The sequence below is a fragment of the Drosophila albomicans genome, chromosome 2L (assembly GCF_009650485.2).
Source record: "Drosophila albomicans strain 15112-1751.03 chromosome 2L, ASM965048v2, whole genome shotgun sequence".
NCBI lineage: Eukaryota > Metazoa > Arthropoda > Insecta > Diptera > Drosophilidae > Drosophila > Drosophila albomicans.
Window position 1 is genome coordinate 27,701,951 of NC_047628.2, and position 25,119 is coordinate 27,727,069.

At 42.1% G+C, this 25,119-nt stretch overlaps 9 protein-coding genes across 10 annotated transcripts; 5 read left to right on the top strand and 4 right to left on the bottom strand.

Moving 5' to 3' along the window:
• Positions 1–2,809: 2,809 nt before the first annotated feature.
• Positions 2,810–5,685, bottom strand: LOC117564006 (T-complex protein 1 subunit delta). The gene is made up of 4 exons (XM_034242598.2): positions 5,443–5,685; positions 3,817–4,609; positions 3,071–3,755; positions 2,810–3,010 (listed from the first exon to the last, which is right to left on the bottom strand). The coding sequence occupies exons 1-4, from the start codon at positions 5,546–5,548 to the stop codon at positions 2,993–2,995; spliced, it is 1,602 nt and encodes a 533-aa protein (XP_034098489.1). The 5' UTR covers positions 5,549–5,685; the 3' UTR covers positions 2,810–2,992.
• Positions 5,686–5,770: 85 nt separating this feature from the next.
• Positions 5,771–6,918, bottom strand: LOC117564007 (intraflagellar transport protein 43 homolog). Its single transcript, XM_034242599.2, has 5 exons — positions 6,771–6,918; positions 6,451–6,719; positions 6,376–6,399; positions 6,193–6,315; positions 5,771–6,132 (listed from the first exon to the last, which is right to left on the bottom strand). The coding sequence occupies exons 1-5, from the start codon at positions 6,807–6,809 to the stop codon at positions 5,856–5,858; spliced, it is 732 nt and encodes a 243-aa protein (XP_034098490.1). The 5' UTR covers positions 6,810–6,918; the 3' UTR covers positions 5,771–5,855.
• A 75-nt stretch (positions 6,919–6,993) lies between these two features.
• Positions 6,994–11,028, top strand: LOC117564005 (PRKCA-binding protein). Of its 2 annotated transcripts, XM_034242596.2 has the most exons (5): positions 6,994–7,238; positions 7,404–7,481; positions 7,548–7,700; positions 8,566–8,677; positions 9,645–11,028. In XM_034242596.2, exons 1-5 carry the CDS (start codon positions 7,126–7,128, stop codon positions 10,986–10,988), a joined length of 1,800 nt encoding a protein of 599 aa, XP_034098487.1. In that variant the 5' UTR covers positions 6,994–7,125; the 3' UTR covers positions 10,989–11,028. The 2 variants fall into 2 exon arrangements, with proteins under 2 accessions (XP_034098487.1, XP_034098488.1); XM_034242597.2 differs by lacking the exons at positions 7,404–7,481; positions 7,548–7,700 and having other exon boundaries at positions 6,998–7,238; positions 9,645–11,027.
• Positions 8,671–9,567, bottom strand: LOC127565025 (trichohyalin). The gene has a single exon (XM_052001948.1). The coding sequence runs from the start codon at positions 9,501–9,503 to the stop codon at positions 8,697–8,699; it is 807 nt and encodes a 268-aa protein (XP_051857908.1). The 5' UTR covers positions 9,504–9,567; the 3' UTR covers positions 8,671–8,696.
• A 238-nt stretch (positions 11,029–11,266) lies between the features above and the next one.
• LOC117565113 (ribosome biogenesis protein SPATA5) lies at positions 11,267–14,247 on the top strand. Its single transcript, XM_034244072.2, has 3 exons — positions 11,267–11,763; positions 11,814–12,305; positions 12,385–14,247. Exons 1-3 carry the CDS (start codon positions 11,352–11,354, stop codon positions 13,884–13,886), a joined length of 2,406 nt encoding a protein of 801 aa, XP_034099963.1. The 5' UTR covers positions 11,267–11,351; the 3' UTR covers positions 13,887–14,247.
• Positions 14,248–14,951: 704 nt separating this feature from the next.
• LOC117563863 (thiamine transporter 2) lies at positions 14,952–16,768 on the top strand. The gene is made up of 2 exons (XM_034242419.2): positions 14,952–16,534; positions 16,601–16,768. Exons 1-2 carry the CDS (start codon positions 15,382–15,384, stop codon positions 16,732–16,734), a joined length of 1,287 nt encoding a protein of 428 aa, XP_034098310.1. The 5' UTR covers positions 14,952–15,381; the 3' UTR covers positions 16,735–16,768.
• Positions 16,769–17,742: 974 nt separating this feature from the next.
• Positions 17,743–19,629, top strand: LOC117563864 (magnesium transporter NIPA2). Its single transcript, XM_034242420.2, has 3 exons — positions 17,743–17,885; positions 18,126–18,449; positions 18,506–19,629. The coding sequence occupies exons 2-3, from the start codon at positions 18,146–18,148 to the stop codon at positions 19,360–19,362; spliced, it is 1,161 nt and encodes a 386-aa protein (XP_034098311.1). The 5' UTR covers positions 17,743–17,885; positions 18,126–18,145; the 3' UTR covers positions 19,363–19,629.
• A 304-nt stretch (positions 19,630–19,933) lies between these two features.
• On the top strand, positions 19,934–21,165 carry LOC117563867 (protein D3). The gene has a single exon (XM_034242422.2). It carries the CDS (start codon positions 20,192–20,194, stop codon positions 20,966–20,968), a length of 777 nt encoding a protein of 258 aa, XP_034098313.1. The 5' UTR covers positions 19,934–20,191; the 3' UTR covers positions 20,969–21,165.
• A 533-nt stretch (positions 21,166–21,698) lies between these two features.
• On the bottom strand, positions 21,699–24,785 carry LOC117563862 (putative uncharacterized protein DDB_G0286901). The gene is made up of 3 exons (XM_034242418.2): positions 22,926–24,785; positions 21,927–22,765; positions 21,699–21,865 (listed from the first exon to the last, which is right to left on the bottom strand). Exons 1-3 carry the CDS (start codon positions 24,619–24,621, stop codon positions 21,788–21,790), a joined length of 2,613 nt encoding a protein of 870 aa, XP_034098309.1. The 5' UTR covers positions 24,622–24,785; the 3' UTR covers positions 21,699–21,787.
• Positions 24,786–25,119: the final 334 nt, after the last annotated feature.

Below are 25,119 nucleotides of genomic sequence, written 5' to 3' on the forward strand. Positions count from 1 at the left end.
TGTGTTTGTGTGTGGGTTGCGACCCATTCAAATCATTAATCACACCAGCTGCCAGGGCTAACGAAAATTAAGTTTGTCTCATGCTATTTTTTGCAGCCATCAAAAAATGTTTTTCTACTTCTCGGTATCACGCCCACTTGGACAGAGCAAATATACCGCACAATATTTATAAAACTTTTAAAAATGTAAAACAGCTTTAACATTAAAGTAGATTAGCTGTTAGCCCTGGTTTGCTATTCGCATATAAATAATATAAAGGATTAAGGAAGCTTAGTATCAATGCAAACGCTAACGGCTTGCACTCCCGCATGCAGTTTCATGTCAATCAGCTACTTACCACGATCAAAAACTCAAACAGCTTCCAAAATAAGCCGCAGGTGGCGCTTTCTTTTGCTGTTCACTAACACACTCACACTATATATACACTCACACAGAAAAAAAAAACTAAGGAAAAAAAAGGAACTGCTTAGGACAAAGCGGCAGCGGAGCCTCAGTGCCAACTTTGGCTATCGGCTTTAATTAAATAATAATAAACATTACACATATATAGATCACTACACTGCACTGCACTGCACTTCACTTTATTGGCACGCACTTTCATTTACACTTTACTTGCAATAGACGAGGACATAACAAAAAAAAAAATTCTAAAAAAAAAACGCACTTAATATATCCGCGACGCAACCGTGAAATTGATAATTAATGCAAATTACGCGACGCGTAAGTCGCATTTTTCACTCTGCACAAACACTACAACTTATATGCACTCGATTTTTGACGAAAACAATTAACTAATTTGCATTTGCACAAAAACGAACCGCACTCACGAAAATTTTCACAAAACTGGCGCGCTGGCGCTTTGCATACGAGACAGGAAATACGATATGCATGAGTAGAAAGGAGACAAAAGCCGCGCCAAAATTATGCTGCACCGTGTTGATATATTGTGGGTGCATTTCTTGCCCATTTTTGCATATTTTTTAAAGCACACCAATTTGGGCACACTTGAGTTGCGCTTCAGGAGTTGATCAAAAGAGAAAAAGAGAAAGCGAGTGAGTGTATATAAATTGCAAGCTTTAATATGAGGAGGAAGAGAGGAAATTGCTGTTGATGGGTGGAAGGGGGAGCATTTTCAGACTACTGCAAATAGAATATGTCTCTGTCTCTGACTGGATGCCAATTGATGTGAGAAAGTGACTGGGAAATTATATGGCAAGCATATGTTAAGTTTCTGCGTGATTGCTTGCGAATTTGATGCTTTGAATTTCAATTTACTGAGACGGAATCGCACACGAAATGCTGACATTTTGTAGGAGGGAAGGGAGAAGGGGCGCATGACACACCCCTTTTTCTTGACTATAGCCTTTGTTGTTAGCCTGTGAATTGTGCAAACATTTGGCCAAAACAGAAATAAACCCAATTGAATTACAATGAAAATATGAAATGAGCAACAAAGAAAAGGAAAGAAGCTTTTTTTTTAGTGTGCCAAGCAAATCGCAGAAATTAAGCAAACACAAGCGAACGAAACAAAGAGAAATACATAATGTAGCAAACATACGAATAGAACTCAAGTATTTTTCTTTGGAAGGAAATTGGAAATTGTAAAGTGTGAGACATGTGGCGAGCAAATAACTAGCTGGCAAAAAAGCGCAAATTCAATATTTGCGAATACAAACAAATGCGAATCTCTGGAGGACAACGACGACGACGACAATGTCCTGTGTCCTGTCCGACCAGCAGCTGTGTCCCAGGGTAAACAAGCCACACAAAATGTGGCAAAGTGCTGCACATGCTGTGGGCCATCAAAATGGAAAATACAAGAAAAGCTGATGGTATTTGGGATTTGTTCAACCACCACCCTAAAAAGTATGCCATAAAAATTAAACTGGGGTGAATTTTAAATGGCCGATTTAAAAATAAAAAATGGCAATTCAAAATGGAAACTCACATGCAAATTTTATCAGTAATCTCATCCCCAAATCAGAGATACAACCTCCCTCCCGCTGAAGCCAATTAGTTGGAAAAGTTGTGAGCTCAAAAATCAAAGCAACAACCCCGACAATGGAATTTTGGGGCGTGAACTGAAATCAACACCATCATCAGAGTTCATCCTTTTTATTTTTGGGCTTTTTTTTTGACATGTTTACACATTTAATTAACTTACACGCGCCCAAAACTTCCGGTCAAGACAGAAGAGAAGCACAGCCATGTGAAAACGAAACCCTTGACGACAACAACAACAAAATGGGGCTAAGAAAACAACAGGAAAACGGTTCGTCGCTTCTTTTATATTTTGACAATTTGAAACCATTTCAAGTGGTTTAATCATTTAACGCACATCATAAAAATCACATCAAGTGATTTTTATTTACACGCACACACAACAAAGGAATGCCAACAAATAACACCCAAAAACGGAACTAAAATACAAGAAAATGCGACACCAAAGCCCTTTGAAATATTAGCGGCACAAAAATAGCACAAACCAATCAGATAACTGATAATGCTGCACGGCAAATAAATTAAATTTTGCCATTAGATTTCGTTGTATTAGTTGACAAATTAAATTTGAGTCATTTCAAAACTAGCGCCAAGCAAAGGTGGCAACAATTTCACGCGGTCTGGCAACGTCATGACAAAAGCCTGCGTAACCTGTGAATGTCAAGTCACGCAAAATGCTCGTTAAATTAAATTTGAAAAAGATAAACAAGAGAATTTACCGAGTTAATGTCGATTTTAATACAAAGCGAAATACACATAAATGATTAGAGAAGTATTAAATGTAGAAATTAATGTGTAAGGCATAGTATAGTGTGTGTAATGTGAATTTTATTCAATTTGTTGCGGACGTGCAGCCGCATAATGGGATTTGTTTGTTAATGTGTGTGTGTGTGTAAGAGTTTTTGGGGGTTTTATGAAAATGCAAAATAAGTATAGATCTTTTCCAGCGCACGAATACACAGTAGTAGACATTAGGATATCATCTCCCTGCTTAGCTGAAGGTGTTGACCTAAAAAAAAGAAATTCGTTACTTAATATTATATGTTAATATTGCAGATTGTTCACTTACGATATCATCGATCTTGAGTATGGAGCGAATGGTCTCCGTAGCCAGCGTGATGGACGAAATGCTGACCAGCAGCGGCTGCACAACATTCTCAGCAAAAATATCTGTGATGGCACCCTTGCGCACATTAATACCAGCGTTCTTCTCGCCCTGCGCATGACGATTACGCAGCTCCGTCACCGTGGCAATGGGATTCAGACCAGCATTCTCAGCCAATGTCGATGGAATGACCTCCAGGGCATCAGCAAATGCACGATAACAGTAGGCATCCACACCCTCCACAGTCTGAGCTGCAGCAGCCAGCTGTAGAGCCATCTCAATCTCGGGAGCACCGCCGCCCACAATCTGAGCACGCTTGCGCACCAGACAACGCACCACACAGAGAGCATCGTGCAGGGAGCGAGCAGCTTCCTCCAGCACCAGTTTGTTGGAGCCACGGCAGATGATGGAGATGGTGCGTCCCATGTTCTGAATGCCTGTGATCTTGACAAACTTGTTGGTGCCACTGGCGACCTCTTCAACGAGATCGGCGCTGGACAGATTCTCGGCTGTGAAATGATCCAATGAAGCAATAGGGCGACAGTGGAGAGTCTTGCAGACAAACTCAATGTCCTCACGCTCCACATCCTTGACCACGAGACACTTGATCTTGTCCAAGAAATGTTGAGCCAGATCTGAGACAGCATCGCTATAGTAGAAATTAATTTGATAAGTATTTGGCAAATAGAAATATATTAGCTCAAGCTTACCGCAAGATGGACTTCTGAACGAGCAGCACATTGCAGCCCGCCTTCTTGATCTGCTTGACAATGTTGAGAATGTAGGAACGCTCCTCCTTGAGCACACGATCCATGGCAGCGTAATCGCTGACAATCACATTGTGGTCCATATCGGTTTTGGGTGCCGAAATGCAGAACTGAATCAAACCAATCTTGGCCTTCTCAATGCGCTTGGGTGCATTGGTGCCCGCCGAGCGACTGGTGAAGACCAATCCTTGCACCAACTCCGTATCCTCAACGGTGCCACCAAGACTCTGAATAACCTTGATGTTCTTCAGATCCACAGCGTTTTCCTTGCCAGGTTCGGTGACCCTAATCACGGCATCGACGGCAATGGGAGCGAGCAGACTGCTCTGTTGAGACACCACCTTCGAGTTGAGCGATGTGGCAGCGCTCTTGATCAGAGTATCACGATCGTTCAGCTCAATGGGCGTGGACATTTCAGTTAAAATCTCCACAGCCTTGTTGGAGCAACGCTGGAACGAATCCGAAATAGCCGTGGGATGCAAACCCTTCTGCAGCAGTTTCTCGCAGGCCTCCAACAGAGCACCAGCAATGACCACCACGGATGTGGTGCCGTCACCAGCCTCCACATCCTGGGCACGGGACAGCTCAACAAGCATCTTGGCAGCGGGATGCAGGACATTCATCTGCTTCAAAATGGTGGCGCCATCGTTGGTGATGGACACCTCGCCGTTGGCAGCCTGGATCATTTTGTCCATGCCGCGTGGGCCCAAACTGGTGCGAATAGCATCGGAAACAGCTGTGAATAAGAAACAAGCATTTAGCATGTTTTTTGTATGAGGTATATTAGGTTTAGGTTTAGGTAGGACCGGCTGCCCCTGTACGGGGCAAAGCATAGACTAGTGGAGGTCCGTAGCTGTACCGGTAGTTTATCTACGTCTCAGAAATCGCGCAGTATGGATGCATTTTTGGCAAAAGCCAGCAGCATCCTACGAGGTAGCCGTGAAACGTCCCGAAGATCGTTGTGGCACGGCGAATTAAGGTATTTCAACCGGAGTCGGGATAACGCTGGGCATCTACAGAGAAGATGCTCGAGTGTTTCCTTAACCCCGGGCTCGTTGCATTTCCTGCACTGATCACTGTTCGTGATACCCAGCTGAGGTATATGAAAACTATAAATTTAACCATTAACATAACGCTCGTAGCTTAAACGAGGGACGGAAAGTCAGAGGGAATATGCAGTAGAGCATGTCTCAAATTTTAAAGCATTAATTCAGAGTTTGGTATCTTCCTTACATTATCTAAGTTGCATTCTTCTGCCTATTAACAACATTTTAGGATGTCTCTAAGTTATAATAAATGCCCATTAGCTGTTAATTCTCCTTAAATTATAATTTTCTTTACATGCTGCATCACATGAGTCATATTGTGTTGAGTGTCATCCCTAAGAAGTTTCCAGACTGCCGCCGCACAGCCGGCAACTGCTTTTGTTTTTGGCATTATTGTGAGCAAACTCAACTTAACAACAATTAACATGCCTTTCATATTGCAATTCGTTGCTTAAATGAGCAAACTCCATCCATTTTATGTGATGGTTTGTCGTTTTTGCATATTTATTAAAAATTTCCTTACCTTTTGCCGCTTGGATGTTCGACAGCCGCACATCGGTTGGTTTCGACTTGTCTTTGAAGGTCTGTGCCTTCGGTTTGATACCAACTGTCTTAGCCTTGGGCGCCATTGATGTGTTAATTATAGAATTCTTACGGATTGGCAATTTTTAAACGCGATTTTCAATGCGATTAACACAGATTAAAAAATGTCTAATATAATGTTTTTCACTGCCCCGTGACGGATAGTGATGAGAAACGTCTGACGATATATTTGTACGATTATACAACACTACTTCTTGTGCTTGCTTGTGAATGTCAAAATTTAGATGGAGAAACAACGTTGACACTAGTTATTTATCGAAAAGTGAATTTTTCAAATTGTGATATACGATATTTATTGCATTTATTAAATTATTAATAGAATATTATAGACCACTAATATAGTTTAGCTGCCGGCGGTATTTCATCGGGTCCGATTTCTACCTTTTCCGGCACCCCAGAGTTTTGGTTTTTATCAGAATTTATTTGAGCTGTGATCTCAGTAAAGAGTTTATCCCATTCCCAGACTTCATCAGGTTCGTCGAGCGCTTCTTGTATCTGCAAACAACGTGTTAATATAGACAAATCAACGTTTTCAATTGCTGTAAAGGCATTCTGCGATAATAAGTCAGAACTCAGCTCCTTAAATGCCACTTCATGGTTAATTGAACCGCTGCAGAAAAGGGGTAAAGATTTTAATATTTGTTGATTTCATTGTACTTCAAGTACTTACGAGGGAGGCTCCACTATTTCATTTAACAATATCTCATCGCGTACATCATCCAAGTCCGGTATGATAGGTATATCATCTGTAGGAATTGTGCTTGTTGCTGACTTTGAAATCTGAAATCGCTCGCTAAATATGGTATTTATTTAATATATTAAAAGGTTTATAACACGTTATATAGTTGCTTACTCGTCAAACGAATTCTTCTTTGATCTGTAAATATAATTATTTTAGCTGTAGTACAATAATCTCATTATTACTTACTTTAATCCCTTTAAACCGGAATCAGCCCAACCTCCAGATACCCGTCTAATTGGCGGCCGACTTGAATCAAACTCATTATTATAAGTGCTGGCCGATGTTGCTGTTGTAGTAGGGGGGCTGTTACTGTTAGCATTCTGTATATCCAAGGTTATATCTATTGATATGTCCTTGTTTAGCAAGTGTGTTGACGCGGCACTCGAAGTTCCAGCTTGAACTTGATCACTTAATGCATCACGACTCTTTGAACGACGTCCTTTTCTCGCCGTCGTCTATGATATTAACGAAATTAAGTAAACTATATTAATTATATTCACTTTTACCTTTCTAATTGTCATTTTTAATTCTTCAGCCCAATCCATTGCAACCAAAATAAAAGTTGTTTATATTTTTCTGTTGCCTTGGCAACAAGTTGCTGCTCAGTGTGACCGTTAGTAGTAATTCTCTGTGTTTTGGTATATCCCATAAGCGTTAAAACATTTGTTGGAAAAATGTTGATGTGGTCACACTCGACCATAAACAGCTTTCAAGAAAAAAGCTCGTTTGTTTTTTTAATAAACGAAGAAAAGGAGTTCGCCTAAAAGAAGAATTTATTTATTTAATATAAATGAATTCATAAATTATTTCGGTGGCTGCAAAAAACAACGAAGTTTGTTAGCTAAACGCGATAATTGATTGATGCCATCGAAGTTTCTTGCTTCCTCTGAATTGGCCTGGTTTCAAAATAAAATAATTAAAAAAACTGCTAAAATGTTGACGGACGATGATGACTTTTTCTACGAGGATAAAATGTGAGTAAACTGCCTCTTCAAACATAAGTATTTATTAAATTACAAATCTTGTTGAGCGCTCTGTACAATACAATTATTTTTGCAACCGGGTGTTCTTAAAAAAAAATCAATAATTATTGGGGTCAACATATTGTACACTTTGTATTTTGGCGCAAACATTGTTAGAGTAAGGCCTCCTAGTGAAACAACTGCTGATCCGGTGCTCATCCAATTAGATGAAAATTGCACGGCTGACTTTGAGGCGTAAGTACTATGGTCAAAGTAGGCGTATTTGTTGACATATTTGACTTCACATCAATTTGTTAAAAGTGCAAAATGTAATACGGAAACAGCTGTGACTGCGAAGTCCTCACACGACACCTGGCGGGCTGAAAGCGAAACTGCAGTGCTGTGCACTGGCTTCGATCTGGCAACTGAGAGATATGGACAGCTGCATAGACAGAAATATGAGTTAGATCGGTTGTAAGTCAAATTCGCAGATAGCTCGATATATGCATACGTAATTCTTGTAAAATGTAGTGTCTCTCAAAAGCTACCATCATAGACCGGAGACTGAGAGAAGCAAACCATTATTAACGTAAACATAGAAGTAACATTAGTATATATGGGTCCATTAACTTTAAGGCTCTTAATATGAAAAAAACATTTAACATGTGCTACACGAATTTGTTATTGTAATCACCAAATTTGCGATTTATATTGTGCATTATTTTTTGTGTAGACTTTGTTTAATTTTAAGTTACTGAGAAAAAAATGCAGTTTCCTTTTGCCCCTTAAACCCTGCCTAATATATGAGCAATAGATGGCGCCAGCTGATCATTAAATAATAGTTTAGTAAATATTATTTGTAATAGCCAATTGCGTGAGAAAATAATAATAGAATCTAATTTTTGTAATATACCGAATACTATACAACGATTTAGACAATTGCGTGAGAGAACAATAATATATATCTTTAATTTTTATAATATATAGAATACTATTTATACTATAGACTTTTGACTACTATTATAAGGCAATTTAAAAAACAATACAATAACTAGAACTGCAGCTAGTCTCTTTGATATTATTTGTATATAAATATTTAACTTTATTGCAATCGAACTAATGAGTTGGCGCAATCTTATGATATTATCCAAAATGCAGAATTAAAATTAATTAAAATAGAATTAATAAGATAGCTATTTAGAAATTTGCACTTTGGATGTGAGTATAGCACGCTTACTACCCCGTTATATCAATGCTCCAAATTAGGTCTAGACAATTGTAATATTGTGTATGCAAATCCTCGAATTATACTTTTAATTTTGATCTCTATGCAAATTAGGGGCATGACTGTGACCACGAATGCGGTTGTCATCACCAAGGATCAGAGCAACTTGATTGGCATCAGCATCGGAGGAGGAGCGCCCATGTGTCCATGCCTCTATATAGTACAGGTATTATGTATACTATTTTTTAAGATTTAACTGCTCTTCTTAATTTATGCCCTGATTGGCAAGGATTGGGACGTGCCTTGAAGTTGGTTTGATTGCGCAGTATCAAATACTCTTCGCGCCAGCGTTTCGCCCATTCGTCAGCCTGTTTCCGATAGCGCAATTGCTGGTCGTATCTGCTGCGCTCATCGTAGGCTTTGCGACGCTTGCCACGCTCCTCGGACAGCAGATGAAACGGTTGCACCTTGATGAAACTGGGCTGAATGCGTGGTCGAAACGGTGGCTTGCGCCAAGAGTCCAAAGATGCCGATGTCAGCTTGGGACGCTGATGCACGCTTTGCTGCTTCTGCAATGTACGCTGCATTTTTTGCTCGCGTTTCTTGCGCGCCTCCGCAGAGGTGACGAGTGTCAAAGGCGTCTGCGCTGTGGTCACCTTGTGTTGCGAGACCATTTGACGCACTCGATTGCGATGCTCCCAGCGTTTGTGCAGCTGATTGAAGTTCGGCACTGGATGACTATGAAACTGGCGCAACCTTTGCTGTTCCTCGCTGATCTGACGCTCTTTTTGCTTTCGATTGCGCTCGTATTTCTGCTGAAACTTGTAGACTTTGGGAGCTGCCACTCGACGACGTGCTTGTCCCTTCTTTCTATTGTCCAAACCCGCCTGTTGACGCAACAGCAGCTCATTGGAATGATTCTCCAGCATAATGGAGCCAATTCGTTGGCCCAGCCGCTCGCAGCCTGCCAGATCTTTGGCTTTATTATTGGCAGGCTTCTGTGTCTTCAATCCGCAGCCTTTAAAGCCCATGGCCCATTGCAGCACAGTCATGGCACAGCTTTAAAACCTTAAACCTTTTTTTTTCCAAAATTTTAATAATATACTAATTTTGTTGTATCTGAAAAGAGTTGTATACAATAACTGTTTACAATTTTAAAATGTAGCTTACTCAGTTTCCATTCGATTTTGCAGGTTTTTGATGGAACTCCTGCGGCACGCGAAGGTTCTCTGCAGTCTGGCGATGAGCTGCTGGCCGTCAACTCAGCCAGCGTCAAGGGAAAAACCAAAGTCGAGGTGGCCAAAATGATACAGACTGCCACCGATGAGGTGACCATACACTATAACAAACTGCACGCAGATCCAGAGCAGGGCAAAACTCTGGACATCATATTGAAGAAACTGAAGCATCGCATTGTGGACAATTTGTCAAGCAACACAGCTGATACTTTGGGTCTGTCTCGTGCCATATTGTGCAATGATTCGCTGGTCAAGCGACTGGAGGAGCTGGAGGGCACCGAGTTGATGTACAAAGGTCTCGTGGAGCATGCGCGTCGTATGCTGAAAGCTTACTATGATCTGCTGCAGACGTACAAATCTTTTGGGGATTGCTTCACACAGATCTCGGCACACGAACCGCAGCAACGCGCCTCCGAAGCGTTTCGCACTTTTGGGGAATTCCATCGCTCGCTGGAAAAAGATGGATTAACCATTATCAAACAAATCAAACCTGTGCTTGCTGATCTGGGCACTTATCTGAATAAAGCCATTCCGGACACGAAGTTGACGGTGCGTCGTTATGCGGATGCCAAGTTTACATATCTCTCGTACTGTCTGAAGGTCAAGGAAATGGATGACGAGGAGCATGGCTTTGCAGCGCTGCAGGAGCCACTCTATCGCGTCGAGACGGGCAACTATGAGTATCGTTTGATCCTGCGCTGCCGGCAGGACGCCCGCTCCAAGTTTGCCAAACTGCGCACAGATGTACTGGAGAAGATGGAGCTGCTGGAGTGCAAGCATGCCATGGATCTGAACAAGCAGCTTCGCAGTCTGCTCGAAAGTTTGGCGGAACTGCATCGTAGTTTAGTGGAGCGTCTGGAATCGTTGCCGCCGCTGTTTCCCATTGAAGTGGACTTTAAGGAGACCGATTTTCAGTATAAATCCAGCACACTTAAACCACAGGAGCTAGATGATGATGAGATTCAGGCCATGGACAGCGCACGCCAAACCAAAGTTGTCTATGGCATTGATGCAGTGGAGCAGCCAGCGCCCATTATCAATGTGGCGACCAAGGAGATGGTTGCAAATACCACTGAGTCGAGTTGCAACGAAAATGAAACGCTGCTCAAGGAGCTGGGGTTACACGACATTGATTTGTTGTCAAATCCACAGACAATTAGCAATCAAAAGGATTCGATTTCCGCACAAAACGATGGCTACGATTTTGATCTGTTTCTTAATCAGGCAAATGCCACCACGAGCTTAGAACGTGACCTGATGTCGGCAAATGCTTCCGAAACCGATTTACTTTTACAATGAGCTCCTTTCGCTGTTTTTAATGTACAAATAAAATGTGTGTATAAATTAATGTGAAAATTGCTAGTTTTAACGGAAAATACTTAACTTCGAAGTTGTAATGGTAGCTTATTGCTAATTTCGATATTCACAATTCACGGGAGCACAATCATTTAATAGATTTGCAACTAAAAACCGATTTACTTTGGTAATTAAATGCTTTCGTTATTTTTATGTGTTTAAATTTTTCACGATAATCAAATTTTCGTTGTTGTAAAGCATCTTATTATCGATAACTCCGTTTGCTACTTTTGCCATTCACCCATCTCGCATACGTTCTCAGCTGATTGGCGAAAATGTAAACAAAACGTGCTTCGATGTGCCGCCATGCCGCCTAAATCGAGCAACAAGAAAAATCAAGCAACTTGGTATCATTGCGAGAAATGTAACGTGCACATTACGACCAAATCTCGCGATACACACGACCGCATCTGTCCCATTGGTGATGAAGTGCAGAAAGTGGAAGCGGACGCAGAATTTGTACGCAATGGCGTACTCTATACAGCAAGTCTGCTGCAAAAGAACTTTGAGGTGGAATCTCTGAAGGAACTACCAGCCAAATATGCCAATATGTTGATTTTTATATCGGAAGGAGCTATTAAGCTGGCGGAATTCCATATAGGCCAGCAGGTAGTGATTAGAGCAGCAGCAGCAGACGCCACAGAAGTGGCGCCTTTGGTGCGCATTGTTTGGCCGGTTCCAGAACAGTTCCTGACTACAGTTTTTGCCACAGCAGCAGGTAAGCTAATGAATTTCATTTATAACTACTTGCTCACTGATTCTGTATAGACTACAAACAGAACTGGACATCGCTGCGTGGCAAATCGCTGCGCATCTCAGCGCTGGACAGCAGTCAACTTGTTGCTGCAGCGTGCATCAATTTGAGCCAACTTAACGAAAGCGAAGCCAAGCTAGAGCCCGAGCAAGTTCCTGATGTGGCTGCTGTAGTTAAGCGCGAGATTGTCAATCAAATTTATAGTCAAGGCAGCGTAATACACTTGAACTTCTTCAACAAGCAACTCTCATTCAGCTTAGACAACTGGCAGGGTATTGAAGAGCAGGCTCTAGAGGATGCCTTGTCACGCCTGAGCTTGGATAAGTCTCAGCAGTTTGTGCAGATAACAAATGTGACCAGAGTGGAGCTGGTAAGGAAGCCAGAGGTTCAAGAAACGCAGCCGGAGCAACGCATTACCAAAGCAAAGATTGGCGGATTGACGAAACAGCTTCAGTTGGTGGAGGAGAGCATGGACTATGCGCTAGGCTATAAGCCCCTGCCAGCAGGTGAGCAAAGAGCAGATACTTTATAAAAGTCTAATATAAAGTTTATTTTAAATACCTAAATAAATCCTATATTTTGCAGGCGTCAAAGTGTCGCGTGGTTTTCTGCTCTACGGCGCCAGCGGCTGTGGCAAATCCTTGGTCCTGGAGGCCATGTGCGCCGCTGCCCAGGAACGTGACCCTCAAGTGCAAATTATACGCATCAACAGCGGCGAAGTCTACAGCAAATTTTTGGGCGAAACGGAGCAAAAGCTGAGCGCATACTTTGAGCGAGCCTATGCGCATTATCCACGCGCCACATTGATGCTGCTGGAGGATGTGCAGACGCTGTGTCCCAAGCAAGAAAACAGTGATCTAGTGAAGCGCGTTTCGCTGGCATTTATGGCACTGCTCGATCAGCTAAGTAGCAGTAATCGCAAGGAGGCTCAACGCACTTTTCTTCTGGCCACCAGCTCGCAAATTGAGGCACTGCATCCGAGTATAAGACGCGCTGGACGCCTGGACTGTGAGCTGGAATTGGGCGCACCAACACCGCAATCCCGACATGAAATATTGCAATGTCTGCTGCAGTCGGTGAAGCACAAGCTGAGCGTGGAGGAAATCGAGCAGATTGCCAGCATAACCCATGGTTATGTAGGAGCTGATCTGGCCAATTTGGTGTATGCAGCCACACTAACAGCACTCAAGGAAGACACACGTCCGTTGGAACTACGCGATCTGCAATCGGCTCTCACACACGTCAAGCCCTCCGCTATGCGTGAAGTGTTAATCGAGAATCCCAAAGTGTTGTGGTCTGATATTGGAGGCCAGGCTGCACTCAGATTGACCCTACAACAAGCCATTGAATGGCCGCTGCTTCATGCAGACAAGTTCAAGCGTTTGGGCATTAAACCTCCACGTGGCGTGCTCATGTTTGGTCCACCAGGCTGCTCTAAAACAATGATTGCCAAGGCGCTGGCTACGGAGAGTAAACTTAACTTTTTGTCCATCAAAGGTCCTGAGCTGTTCTCCATGTGGGTGGGCGAATCGGAACGTGCAGTGCGTGAAGTGTTTCGCAAGGCGCGTCAAGTGGCTCCAGCTATTGTATTCTTTGATGAGATCGATGCCATTGGCGGTGAACGCTCCGAGGGATCCTCAGGAAGTGGTTCGTCGGTCAAGGAACGCGTGCTCACGCAACTGCTGACAGAGCTGGATGGCGTTGAGACACTGCAGAATGTGACCATTGTGGCCGCCACTAATCGTCCGGATATGATAGACAAGGCGCTGCTTCGTCCTGGGCGCATTGATCGTGTCTGCTACGTGGGATTGCCGGAGGCGGATGCAAGGCGTGAAATACTCAAGATCAAATTGCGTCAGATGCCGCTCGCTGCAGATGTGGAGGTCGACAAACTGGTGGAGCTAACCGAGGGCTATTCGGGTGCCGAGATTCAAGCCGTTTGCCATGAGGCAGCACTAAGCGCATTGGAGCAGAGCTTCGAGGCGGAACACGTGCGGTGGCAGCACTTTGAGGCAGCGCTGCAAATGGTGCAACCACGCACAAGTCCCGAACTGTTGCGTCTTTATCAGGACTATATGAAAAAATAGCTAATAAACATTTGATTTGTTTTGCAGCCCAAAAATAGACGTATGATTAAAGTGATTATATTTGGGAAATTTGAAAGAGTGCACAGTGCTGATAAGTCCAATTATGCCCGTGATCAAAGTTGAGAGTACAGCAGGCTCGCGGAAATGTGGACTGATCAATTAGTTCCAGCATAGTATATCATGCTTATATCTCTCTCTATTCATTATGTACGTCAGAAATCAACAGACAATCAATTGCGATAAGATAATCTAGCGAACATAATTACAAAGCCAATATTAATCAGTAAACAGTCTTATTATCTGTCGCTATAAATCTGCCACTAGCAGCCAAAGACTACGTCCCATATTGCATGTAGTTGGCGATAGTCTCGACTGGCGATTAGAATTGTTCAATCAATGAATGTCACATTGATTTCTTTAAATTAAGAGTGTAGACATCTAATAGATTGACGTGTTTAGATTGAACGATTGTGGAATACCCTACATTCTTTGGAATGCCTACAGATTTAGGAAGTTAAGTGAAGGAAAGTATCTTAAAGTATCACCATAATCTTTTATAATTCGATTAGGATCATCGTAAAAATCAGTTTTAATTGGGATACCGAATTTATGAAACTTGAACTTTCATAAGAACTGACATTTTTGATATATTATAAATTTAATAGCTTCACTTTTCTTTTTACATTAAAATGTTAGTATTCAAATTCCAATTTACTAAATTCATAAGCCGCATTTAAAATTTATTATACTTAAAAATCAAGTTGAAATACATTTTTAAAATTATCCGAAATATCCAATACAAATTGAGCCGATAAATACAGATAGACTTAATTTATAACATAGAATAACTACGTCAGCAATTTTAAAATTCCGTTTATTTTACAATATTGTTATGCTACCCTGGCTTAATTTGCATTAAACAATTAAATCCATTGTATTTTACAAGTTCAAATACATTTTCCAAATCGTTCAACTAATTGCCAATAAAACACGCAAACATTTTCGCTATATATAATAGAGTTAAATATAAATTGATAAATATAGATTCTGCGGCACGAGATCAATCGAAACGGCGTGTACGTAAGATCAATTAATTATTTACAGGGTATAGTGACAACATTGTTTTGTGATTTTTTGTGTCTGTGTGTGTGTAGAAACATATGTACATACATGTGTGTATTTATCTGAAATGTGTTTTTTATAAGTTAGTAGAAGAGACGTTTATTGCTTAGCTGGGCAATTTACAAGCCCTGCGAGAGAGAAAGCAACAAGTGTTCAGTGTGTGCTTCAGGTTTCGACGGAGAGCAAGTGCGTGGCATGTTGAGTCTGATTGGATTGGATAGCAGTTGATGTCAGGCGCTTGTTGCGATTACGACACCAGACACAGCGGACGCTCTGCTTTGCTTTGCTTTACTTAGCAAAACAACAATCACAGCCATTTCGGTTTGGTTTGCGTCTCTAATTAAGATAAGCTGCACTTTTTGCAACCACAAATATGGACAACTGGCTCAAGATCTCACTGCTGCTGTGCATGTTCGGCTTCTTTCGTGAGATGCGTCCCTCGGAGTCGTATGTCACCGAATATCTTGCCGGCGACTGGCGTAATTTAACATCGGAGCAAGTCCAGCAAGAGGTCTATCCATTTGGGACATATTCCGTGCTCGCCCAGCTGGTGATTGTGTTTCTGGTGACGGATTTGCTGCGCTACAAGCCCATCATCATACTCTCCGCCATCACCGGCATTGTGTTGTTCGTCATGCTGTTATGGACACGCTCGTTGCTGAATCTACAGATTGCACAGGTGTTCTATGGCACTTTCATGGCCTCCGAGGTGGCCTATTACACCTACATCTACGCCAAGGTCGACAGAGAACACTATCAAGTCGTCACCGGTCATACACGTGCTGCCATCTTGTCTGGCAAATTCCTGGGTGGCGTCTTGGCTCAAGTGCTTGTCTCCACCGAGTCGATGAGTTTCCGGGAGCTGCACTTCATCTCGCTGGCCACGCAAATCATCTCGTTGCCGATCTCGCTGCTGTTACCCAAAGTGCCGCGAAGTTTCTACTTCTATGCCGTGGACAAGGAGACCACCAAGCCACCGGCGATTGCTGGCCAGGAGGAGACACCAAAGTTCTCTTTGCGAAACGCTGGACGTTTGCTTTGGTATCATTTGGTGTCTTCCTACACTAATCCCATTGTGCTGATGTGGAGCATCTGGTGGTCCCTGGCCATCTGCGCCCAAGTGCAAGTCATCACTTACATACAGTTCCTGTGGAAGGATCAGGCACCCAACAATCAGAGCAACTACAACGGAGGCACTGAAGCGATTGCCACACTTCTGGGTGCAGTTGGTGCCATCGTTGCTGGACTGTTGAAGAGTAATAATCACCGGAATCGTTATATGCTCATCAATTCGATTTGTGGCATCGCTTTGGGCGCGCTGTTGCTGCTGGCGGCTCTGTGCAACAATGTCTGGGTGTCGTATGCTGTATATATTGCATTTTGCTCAGTGTTTTATTTTATTGTCACCATTGCGGCGGCAATTGTGGCCGAGAATCTGGTGGACGACAGTTTTGGCCTGGTCTTCGGCATCAATACGCTAGTCGCGCTCATTCTGCAGACCATCCTCACAGTGGTTGTTGTTGCAGGTAAGTTGCCATATATTGTTTTATTTGCAAACATTCAAAATGACCATTTGTTTACTTACATTTCAGATACGGGCTTTGGTTTGCCACCCAAGGATCAGTACATTGTGTATGGCAGCTATTTTCTAATTATGTCGGCCATTTACTTGCTGGTCGTTCTGTTCCTAAAAATGTGCTCGAACAAATCTCAAACCGTAGCGTAAATAAAAATAAAGTAACGATCTTTTCTACACAACATATTTCCGCCATTCAGACCGTGAATTCGATATCTATGGTAGTTTGATAACTATCGGAGCAACTCTGCAGTGGCACCAACTAAGCAGTGTGACCAATTATGGTATTTTTAGTGGCTTTAGTATATTGATGAATTACACTTGCGCACAGTGGGCGATTTGGTCCCGCTAGCGGCATTTAATTCAAATTTTCAAATTTAAAAATCTGTTAATATTTTTTCACATATCGATAGCAGATGCTTTGATTAGATTTTTAAAAGCTTTTTGAAAGCGCTACGATCAGCTGATCATCAGCTGTGATCGGTCAAACACACCATATGATTTCGCAAAGAGCTTTACACAATTTTTTCTCTTTGCGCGCATGGAATTTGAGGTCCTCGGAAATTTATAATTTTTGGTGAATTTGTTAGAAGTTTGGTTTTTTATAATATTCAAGGTATGTATTTTCAAAAAAATCAATGTTTGTGACCGGTCTATAAATGTGTAGCTCATAAAACGTAGTGGTAATTCAGTGTATTAACAACTAGCCCGGATTAGCGTACACCTGTCTTTCGTGGAGTAGAACTTAATTTGTTCAACTAAGTCCAGTCTAACTCCTTTATTAGCCGAAAGTGTGAATCAGTGGCGTCCAAAAATGTGTAATATCAACTGCTATTATCTGCTAGCCTTGAAACTATGGTACTTTTTAGACACAGTGTTAGTACCAAAAAGGGATCTTTTTTTAGTATTGCACTCAGAAGTCATCCCATTTTTTTCCATCATCCCATCATTTTTTAGATAAAGTTTATATATGAAATATGTTAATTGAAGTTCAAATAAAATAAAAATAAAACAAAATTTTAAATTTAAAAAAAAAAATTTTTTAAATTAAAAAAAAAATTTAAAAAAAAATTAAAAAAAAAAATTTTTTAACTTAAAAAATTCTATGATTTTTTTCTGATCAGTGAAAAAAAACCGACTGAAGATATCTATTTTAGTTTAGAAGTTATTAATTAAATGCCGCTAGCGGGACCAAATCGCCCACTGTGTTGCGGCCACATTGCACAACGCTAGCACAAAACAACAACAGCGAACGGGGCGCAAACAACAAAGTTAGTCGAAGGACGCTGCAGAAAAGATAAGTAAGTTTATTATGTTAAGTATGTGCTATTAAGATTGCTACAGTAAAAGATCACAAGTGCGAAGCAGAGAATTGGGGCCTGTGTGATTAAACACTTGAAAGCAAGACGTTGTCTTTCGTGTGAGTCATGCAGACAGCGAACCTGTTTCAGCTGATTAGAACTGCATAAGTGTGTGTGCGTGTGTGTTGGGAGTATTCGGTTGTTTATGTGTGCATTTGTGTGTTTATAATTCTCTTCTAGAGTTGTGGTCGGTCGTTCAAATGAATAGTGAAGCCTCATTACTGCTGCAGGCGGGCCAAGTTGCCAATAATGCCGCTGCCGCCGCCTCATCCTCATCCTCCTCCCCCGTCTCTGATGCAACCGCTTCGTTAACGGAACCCTACTCCAGCACTGATTATTACATTGGCGTTGGCTTGGCAGTCTCCTCATGTTTCTTCATCGGCTCCAGCTTTATCATCAAGAAGAAGGCCCTGTTACGTCTCAACCGCCTGGGAGAGGTGCGTGCGGCAGCTGGAGGATTTGGTTATTTGCGCGAATGGATCTGGTGGGCGGGACTGTTGACAAGTAAGTTGATGTCATTAACATTTGCATAGAATGACTCATGTTTTTAATACCTACAGTGGGACTCGGCGAGGCTGCTAATTTCGCTGCCTACGCTTTTGCGCCAGCTTCACTTGTGACGCCGCTAGGCGCCTTGAGTGTAATCATCTCGGCTGTGATGGCTTCTAGATTCCTCAATGAGAAACTGAATCTTTTGGGTAAAATTGGCTGCTTTCTGTGCATCATTGGATCAACAATTATTGTGATACACTCGCCCAAGGAGAAGGAAATCGAGGATTTACAAGTGCTCTTCGAAATGTTGCAGGATCCTGTTTTTATACTCTATGTCATCTGCATCTTTGGCTCCAGTGCATTCGTGGCGTGCTTTGTGGCACCGCGTCATGGACATACGAACGTTTGTGTCTATATCTTCTTGTGCTCTGGCATCGGTTCATTGACTGTGATGTCCTGCAAAGCTTTGGGCTTGGCTATTCGGAGTACGATTGCCAGTGGATCGAATGTGTTTGGCACATGGATGCCATGGTTCCTCATTGTGGTCACCGTCACCTTTATTGCCATCCAGATGAATTATTTGAACAAAGCTCTTGACATTTTCAACACCAGCATTGTGACGCCCGTTTATTATGTGATGTTTACGACGCTTGTTATCACGGCATCGGCCATTTTGCTGAAGGAGTTTACGCACATGAAATTCGAGAATATCCTTGGCGATGTCTGCGGATTTTTGACTGTTATAACGGCAGTATTTATGCTCAATGCTTTCAAGGATATTGACATAACGCTAAGCGACGTGCGCGGACTGATGCGTCCCAAAATGCAACGGGTTTCACAGTTCGATGAGGAAGTGCTGGTCAGCACTAATCTGAAGGAGCGTCGCTTCTCATATGGATCAAGCGATGTCTTCCGCAAGGCATGACATAAGCAACGTTATCAAGTTTAGTTGTTTCCCTTGGCGCAAACTTGAATCCCGTTCATTAGCAACGAACAATCCAAAAAGTGCGTGTTTCTTCTCCTCCCTGACTTATACACGCAAGCATATCATGATAGATATCATTCATTGTTCCTTCATCTTTGTTAACCAGACATTCGTTAAATTAAGCCCTAGTTCTACGATTCTTTTTTTAAAAACGATGCAAAAATTGTACATATATAAATGTAATTATATGTTAGTCTGCAAAAGTGACGAATTCTTATATTCTTATATTTATCTTTATTTATACCATCCTTTTAGATCAGTAATGCAATTGACTGTGATGCTTCTTAACCCGTCATGCGAAAGTCTGCAAAAGTTACCATAAGTTACAATAATTATGAAGACATTACAGCTTTTGGTTTTTTTAGCGCAGTATTAACTTCATCTAAACATCAAAATCAAGAGCTTTAATCTAATTGGTTGCGCGGCATATATTCAAAAATTAAAAACAACTCTGGGTTTTAGTAATAACGATAAAACAATCGAATCTGTCACAACATTAACTAAACTTTTTCAAACGCTTTGTTGAACTCTGTCATCTATTTTTTCATATTTTAAAATTATTTAAAAACCCAAATTTATTGTGCGATTTGAATTATTCAATTTTCAAACAAATAATTCGTAACTCTGGTCGAAAGCGATAACAAATGTGATTTCCTGTGAATGGCAGGGATACCAAAAAGTCTCGAATATTAAATAAGCGCGAAAGATCATCTAAATACAAGTAAAAACAGACTATTTCAGATAAATTTAAAAAGATTACGTTTTAAAAATGAATGCTGTACGCTTGGGACCTTTGCGCGATGTGTTTAAACGTTCCTTGCACTCGCCATTAAATCAATTTCTTAGGGCTACCACAATGACAGCAGCTGTCAATTGTTGCCATTCGCCGGCCGCCATTAGAACTGCAGCAACATCAAGTGCAAAGAACAAACGCGCCATATTGCTCTGGGCATTGCCAATTAACATTTCGCTACGTCGTTTGTCGGGTAAACTTCCAATTAGGTGCAGCATGGAGGAACATTGTGTGGTGCCCGATGTAATTGCTAAGGCCCCTCAGCAAACAGCAAGTGTGGAATATGTTGGCCGCATTGTTGTGGAGCCAGGAATGGTGTTAACTCCCACCCAAGTGAAGAGTCAACCCTGTGTTACCTGGAAGGCTGATTCCTCGAAACTCTACACCCTGTGCATGACCGATCCTGATGCACCCAGTCGCAAGGATCCCCAGTTCCGTGAGTGGCATCACTGGTTGGTCGGCAACATTCCCGGCAACGACATCAGCAATGGTGAAGTGTTGTCCGCTTATGTGGGCTCTGGACCGCCACCAGAGACGGGCTTGCATCGCTATGTCTTCCTAGTGTACGAGCAGAAGTGCAAGCTGCAATTCGATGAGAAGCGTTTGCCTAACAATAGCGGCGATGGACGCGGCGGATTCAAGATTGCCAAGTTTGCCGAGAAATACAATTTGGGCGATCCTATTGCTGGCAATTTCTATCAGGCCGAGTATGACGATTATGTGCCCATTCTCTACAAGCAATTGGGTGCCTAAGTGCAAAAAGGTCAAAATTCAATTTTCTTCCCACATCAGAAGCTGTTATTACATAATAAAGATGAGAATCAAATTCTGTTCAATTCATCTTAACACATTTTCATGGATAACACATTATTGAATTGTATGAGAACAAAAGACATAAACTCCCCATTAATATTGGCAATAAAATTGCTAGAAGCTGCATTTGAAACGAATTATTTTGGTTTCTTTTCTTCTTTGAGTTTCTGTTGCCAACCATCTTGGAAATTCCATTTTGGAATCAGCGTTGCCAACTTTATTAAAACTGCATTTCAGTTAAAAATAATTTTCGTGCAAAATAGTCAAATCTTGAGTGCTTCCAAATTATACAAACATAAGTGGAAAACACCGCTGGATAGCATTAAATCTTATCAGTTTACAATGATTATTATCAATCTACGTGATTGTTTGTAGCTGACTTGCAAATATCAGAAAAATGCTGAATACCTTCGTTAAAGCTGTTTTGCAGATAGCCATGCTTGAATGGAAACATTTTCCGCACATACTTATAAAACTATTTGTGTTTAAAAAAAACTATCCAAATAGATAATATAAATTGATGCTTGTAAACAAATTCGCATGAGCTATAGTGTAGCTGCAACTACTAAATTGATGGCTTTAACAATTGAATCGCTAATTGAAATTACAGTGCTGGACAGCAAAATATGCCTTGTTGGATAGTGAAATAACAGTGTCGGGCATAAATTTGTGTATGCATTAAATTTTATTATCAATCTACATTCTTGTTACGTTGTTTATAATCTATGTAAAAATGCATACTAGCAGTTGTGAACTTATTTAAGATGATGTCGGGGCTGCCGATTGCAATTCCTCATACTGCTGCTTGTGCTCGGGCCATTCCACTTCGCTGATTGCCTGTAAATATGCAAGAGAAACATTAAATAATGTACCATAAGTGAGTTAAGTCTGTATTTACCTTCAGTTCGTCGTAGGCCTGCTTGGCCATCCAATGGAACAATGGATTCTTCCAATCGCGGGCAATCGCCTGCAGCTCCTTGACGCCCGTTTCTGTGGACGGCGACGAGGTCTTGGAGATTTTAAGGTACTGTGCCCACAAATAGACCATGCTGCGCATCTTGTAACACCAAAAGTCATTGGGGACAGCGCGTATCATATCCTGCACCTTCTCGCTGTTGGGCATCTTGAGGTTCTCCAGAAAGGTTACATTCATTAATGTAAGTATCGACTTCATGTTGTTGAAATAGTTGTCCGAATTCTTATCAAGGCCAAAGTGTGCCTGCTTCACAATCACATCCACCACCTGCTCGGTGGTCAGACGAGGTAGATCCGGTAGAAAACAGTTCCTCAAATTGACGCTGCCAAATGTCTCCAACTCCTCTTGTATGGCCTTCTCACACCACTTGTAATCCGTCCACCAAGTAGGCCACGATTTGTATTTCTTCGACTCCTCGACTTGGGTCCATTCGAAGTGCAAACGCTTGCGTATGCGTTTCACCAGCGTGCGTCCAGCATTCTTGCCTTCGGCATCAGTTGCTTCCGGTATGGCTTCGGGGCCATCGAATTCCGCGTCGTCGTCCAACTCCTCGCCGCTTGTACTATAGTTCAGTGACTGTTCGAAGAACATGACAGCATATGATTTATCCTCCGGTTGCGGAAGCGCCACACGATTGCTGTTCACATACGGCAGCTTGATGCCGCCCAGCAGAAAGCCGCGCTTCAGCGCCAGCTTGCGACGCTTGATGTCGGCTTTGGTAAGCGGAGCAGCTGGCTGTGGTGCTGGACGCTTTGGAGCCACTAAAAAAGAGAGTATAAAATTGAGATTAGCATAATTCTTTGTAGATAAAGGGCGTAGAAAAGTATAAATTTTCTCAAATACTACGCGATAATTTTACTCGAGCAATAGCCTTAAATTGAAGATGAGGAACCGGTTTTTCCGGAAGTTTCCTTAGCTCACCTTTTGGGTTGACGACAGCTGCTTCTTTCTTGGTCTCCTGCTTGGGCTTAACTTGAGTATTTTGGGCGGCTTTGGCTGGCACAGCAGCCTTTGGTTGTGGCGGCTTTTGGCCCCCGTTAACATTCTTGGCAACAGCTTGATTAGCTGGCTGTTGTTGCTTGTTATTGTTGGTAGCATTGACGTTCTTCTTGTTGGTCTGCTGCACGACCGGCTTGTTGGTGTTAGTATTCGGCTTGGGTTGATTCTGGTTCTGATTCTGGTTTTTATTGCCCTGGAATTTAGCAGGGCCTCCGGCGGCTCCTTGTCGAGCTGCCACGGGAGCTCCTTGCGGCTTGTTGTTGACTGGCTTGAAGTTTCTGGGTTGCTGCTGCTGTTGTTGCTGCTGCGACCGATTGTTAGCCCAATTGCCAGTTTGAGCTGGGCCGTTGTTAAAGTTGCGATTGTTGCCAGCATTGTTCATGTTATTGTTGTTGTTGTTTCTGTTGCCAGCATTGTTGCGATAGTTTCCGCCACCGCCACCGCCATTGAAATTACCCTGACCAAAGCCGTTATTATTGTTGCCAACCTGCCAGTTGGACTGATTGGTCATTAAAGCATTGACGGTCTCATTGATAGCGGCCAACGCTTGGCCACCAATAGGCATATCGCTGTTGTTCTGACCACGGAAATTCTGGGCGTTCGAGAATCCCGAGTCTCCATTGCGTGGTCCATTCTGCTTATTGTTGAAGAACTGCTGTTGTTGTTGATTATTTTTATTATTGTTGTCAAAATTGTGATTATTCAAATTGGAGCCACGGAAATTGTCATCGAAGCCGCCGCCTCCGCCACGATTCTGATTATTCTGATTCTGATATCCAAAATTGTTGGAGCCACCATTATTCACTTGGCGTCCAAAGTTTTCCCCGCGATCATTGTTGAATTTGTAATTGTTGCCGCCACCGCCAGAACGTGACGAATTAATCGATTCCTGGCCACGATTAAAGTTATCGCTAAAGTTGTCGGCGCGACGGAATGTATCGTTACGATCGTTGTTGTAAAAACGCTGATTGCCATTGTTGCTGTCATTGTTGTTGTTGCTGTTGTTATAGCCCTGATCGTTAATTGAACGCCCCAGGCTTAAATTGCCCAATTGTGGCGGCTGCTGAGGCGGCGGTTGCAACGAACCCCGAAAACTGCTGTAACCACTAGAAGAATAATCGCCACTGGACGAGCTGCGATTAATATCGCTCATATTGTTGAAGCGTTGTTGTTGCTGCTGCTGCTGTTGATCACCCAAGGAACGTTGATTCATTTGTCCTCGATAGTTGTTGCTATCGTTAAAGTTGCCAGACGATGAATTGGAGCTGTTTGTGTGATTGCCAAAACGTTGTTGGTTTTGTCCTCCACCACCTCCATAGCCAGAATTGTCCGAGGAGCGAGAATAATTATTGGACTGCATATTGCCAAATTTGCTATCCATGCTCGCAAAGCGCTGACTATTGTTGTTTCCAAAGTTAAAATCGTTACTGCTATTGTTACCATTGTTGTTGTTACTGTTGTTGCTGTTAAAACCATAGTTCATTGACTGCGGACTACGAAAATTGTCATCAATGCCGCCACCGCCGCCGTTGCCGCTGCCGCGAATTGGCGCAAAAGACGGCGCATCATTGACAACTCGCCGCTGTCCAATGCCGTAAGCATTATTCCGATAATCCATATTACTGCACTATATAAACTACACGCGTTTTAATTAACTATTTTAATATTACGTTACGAAAAGCGACGAGAAAAAGCGCCGCTTTTATTTTTTTCGGTTGCGCTTAATTTTTGCGTTGCCGTTCTAAATAATTATATTTTCTCAGTTGATAGACACACACACGCACGCACACAAACACATTCAAGCAACCGAGGGTTGGAAAACGAGCTGTCAGTGTAGCGTTGATTCGCGAAGTGAACTAGTTTGCGCTCGTTCAATTGAACCAATACTGAACTAGTTATCTAAACTCGATCGGACGTACATAGTTCATCAAAAAACAAAAAATTATAAGTTTGTGAAAATTATAAGTTTTTAATGCAAATATAAAAACTTATAATTTTCATTTTTGTAGAAATCAGCACTTAAATTGAATAATTAATCATCTTATTAATATCATATTTTGGTAAAATGACTCTAAATGCTTAAATTCCAATTTGCCAGGGCTGCATTACAATGGCG

Bases quoted from the DNA above. Each gene is read 5' to 3' on its own strand.
- LOC117563864 (XM_034242420.2), top strand. From the start codon at position 18,146: ATGAATAGTGAAGCCTCATTACTGCTGCAGGCGGGCCAAGTTGCCAAT. The intron at 18,450-18,505 runs GTAAGTTGATGT...TAATACCTACAG, and splicing joins GTGGGCGGGACTGTTGACAA to TGGGACTCGGCGAGGCTGCT.
- LOC117563863 (XM_034242419.2), top strand. From the start codon at position 15,382: ATGGACAACTGGCTCAAGATCTCACTGCTGCTGTGCATGTTCGGCTTC. The intron at 16,535-16,600 runs GTAAGTTGCCAT...CTTACATTTCAG, and splicing joins CACAGTGGTTGTTGTTGCAG to ATACGGGCTTTGGTTTGCCA.
- LOC117564005 (XM_034242596.2), top strand. From the start codon at position 7,126: ATGCCATCGAAGTTTCTTGCTTCCTCTGAATTGGCCTGGTTTCAAAAT. The intron at 7,239-7,403 runs GTGAGTAAACTG...AAACATTGTTAG, and splicing joins TTTTTCTACGAGGATAAAAT to AGTAAGGCCTCCTAGTGAAA. The intron at 7,701-8,565 runs GTAAGTCAAATT...TATGCAAATTAG, and splicing joins AAATATGAGTTAGATCGGTT to GGGCATGACTGTGACCACGA.
- LOC117564006 (XM_034242598.2), bottom strand. From the start codon at position 5,548: ATGGCGCCCAAGGCTAAGACAGTTGGTATCAAACCGAAGGCACAGACC. The intron at 4,610-5,442 runs GTAAGGAAATTT...TCTTATTCACAG, and splicing joins GAACATCCAAGCGGCAAAAG to CTGTTTCCGATGCTATTCGC. The intron at 3,756-3,816 runs GTAAGCTTGAGC...TTTCTACTATAG, and splicing joins GTTCAGAAGTCCATCTTGCG to CGATGCTGTCTCAGATCTGG.
- LOC117563862 (XM_034242418.2), bottom strand. From the start codon at position 24,621: ATGGATTATCGGAATAATGCTTACGGCATTGGACAGCGGCGAGTTGTC. The intron at 22,766-22,925 runs GTGAGCTAAGGA...TCTCTTTTTTAG, and splicing joins AGCTGTCGTCAACCCAAAAG to TGGCTCCAAAGCGTCCAGCA. The intron at 21,866-21,926 runs GTAAATACAGAC...GCATATTTACAG, and splicing joins AGGCCTACGACGAACTGAAG to GCAATCAGCGAAGTGGAATG.
- LOC117564007 (XM_034242599.2), bottom strand. From the start codon at position 6,809: ATGGATTGGGCTGAAGAATTAAAAATGACAATTAGAAAG. The intron at 6,400-6,450 runs GTAAGTAATAAT...TTATATTTACAG, and splicing joins TCCGGTTTAAAGGGATTAAA to ATCAAAGAAGAATTCGTTTG. The intron at 6,133-6,192 runs GTAAGTACTTGA...CCTTTTCTGCAG, and splicing joins GAAATAGTGGAGCCTCCCTC to CGGTTCAATTAACCATGAAG.
- LOC117565113 (XM_034244072.2), top strand. From the start codon at position 11,352: ATGCCGCCTAAATCGAGCAACAAGAAAAATCAAGCAACTTGGTATCAT. The intron at 11,764-11,813 runs GTAAGCTAATGA...GATTCTGTATAG, and splicing joins AGTTTTTGCCACAGCAGCAG to ACTACAAACAGAACTGGACA. The intron at 12,306-12,384 runs GTGAGCAAAGAG...TATATTTTGCAG, and splicing joins CTATAAGCCCCTGCCAGCAG to GCGTCAAAGTGTCGCGTGGT.
- LOC127565025 (XM_052001948.1), bottom strand. From the start codon at position 9,503: ATGACTGTGCTGCAATGGGCCATGGGCTTTAAAGGCTGCGGATTGAAG.
- LOC117563867 (XM_034242422.2), top strand. From the start codon at position 20,192: ATGAATGCTGTACGCTTGGGACCTTTGCGCGATGTGTTTAAACGTTCC.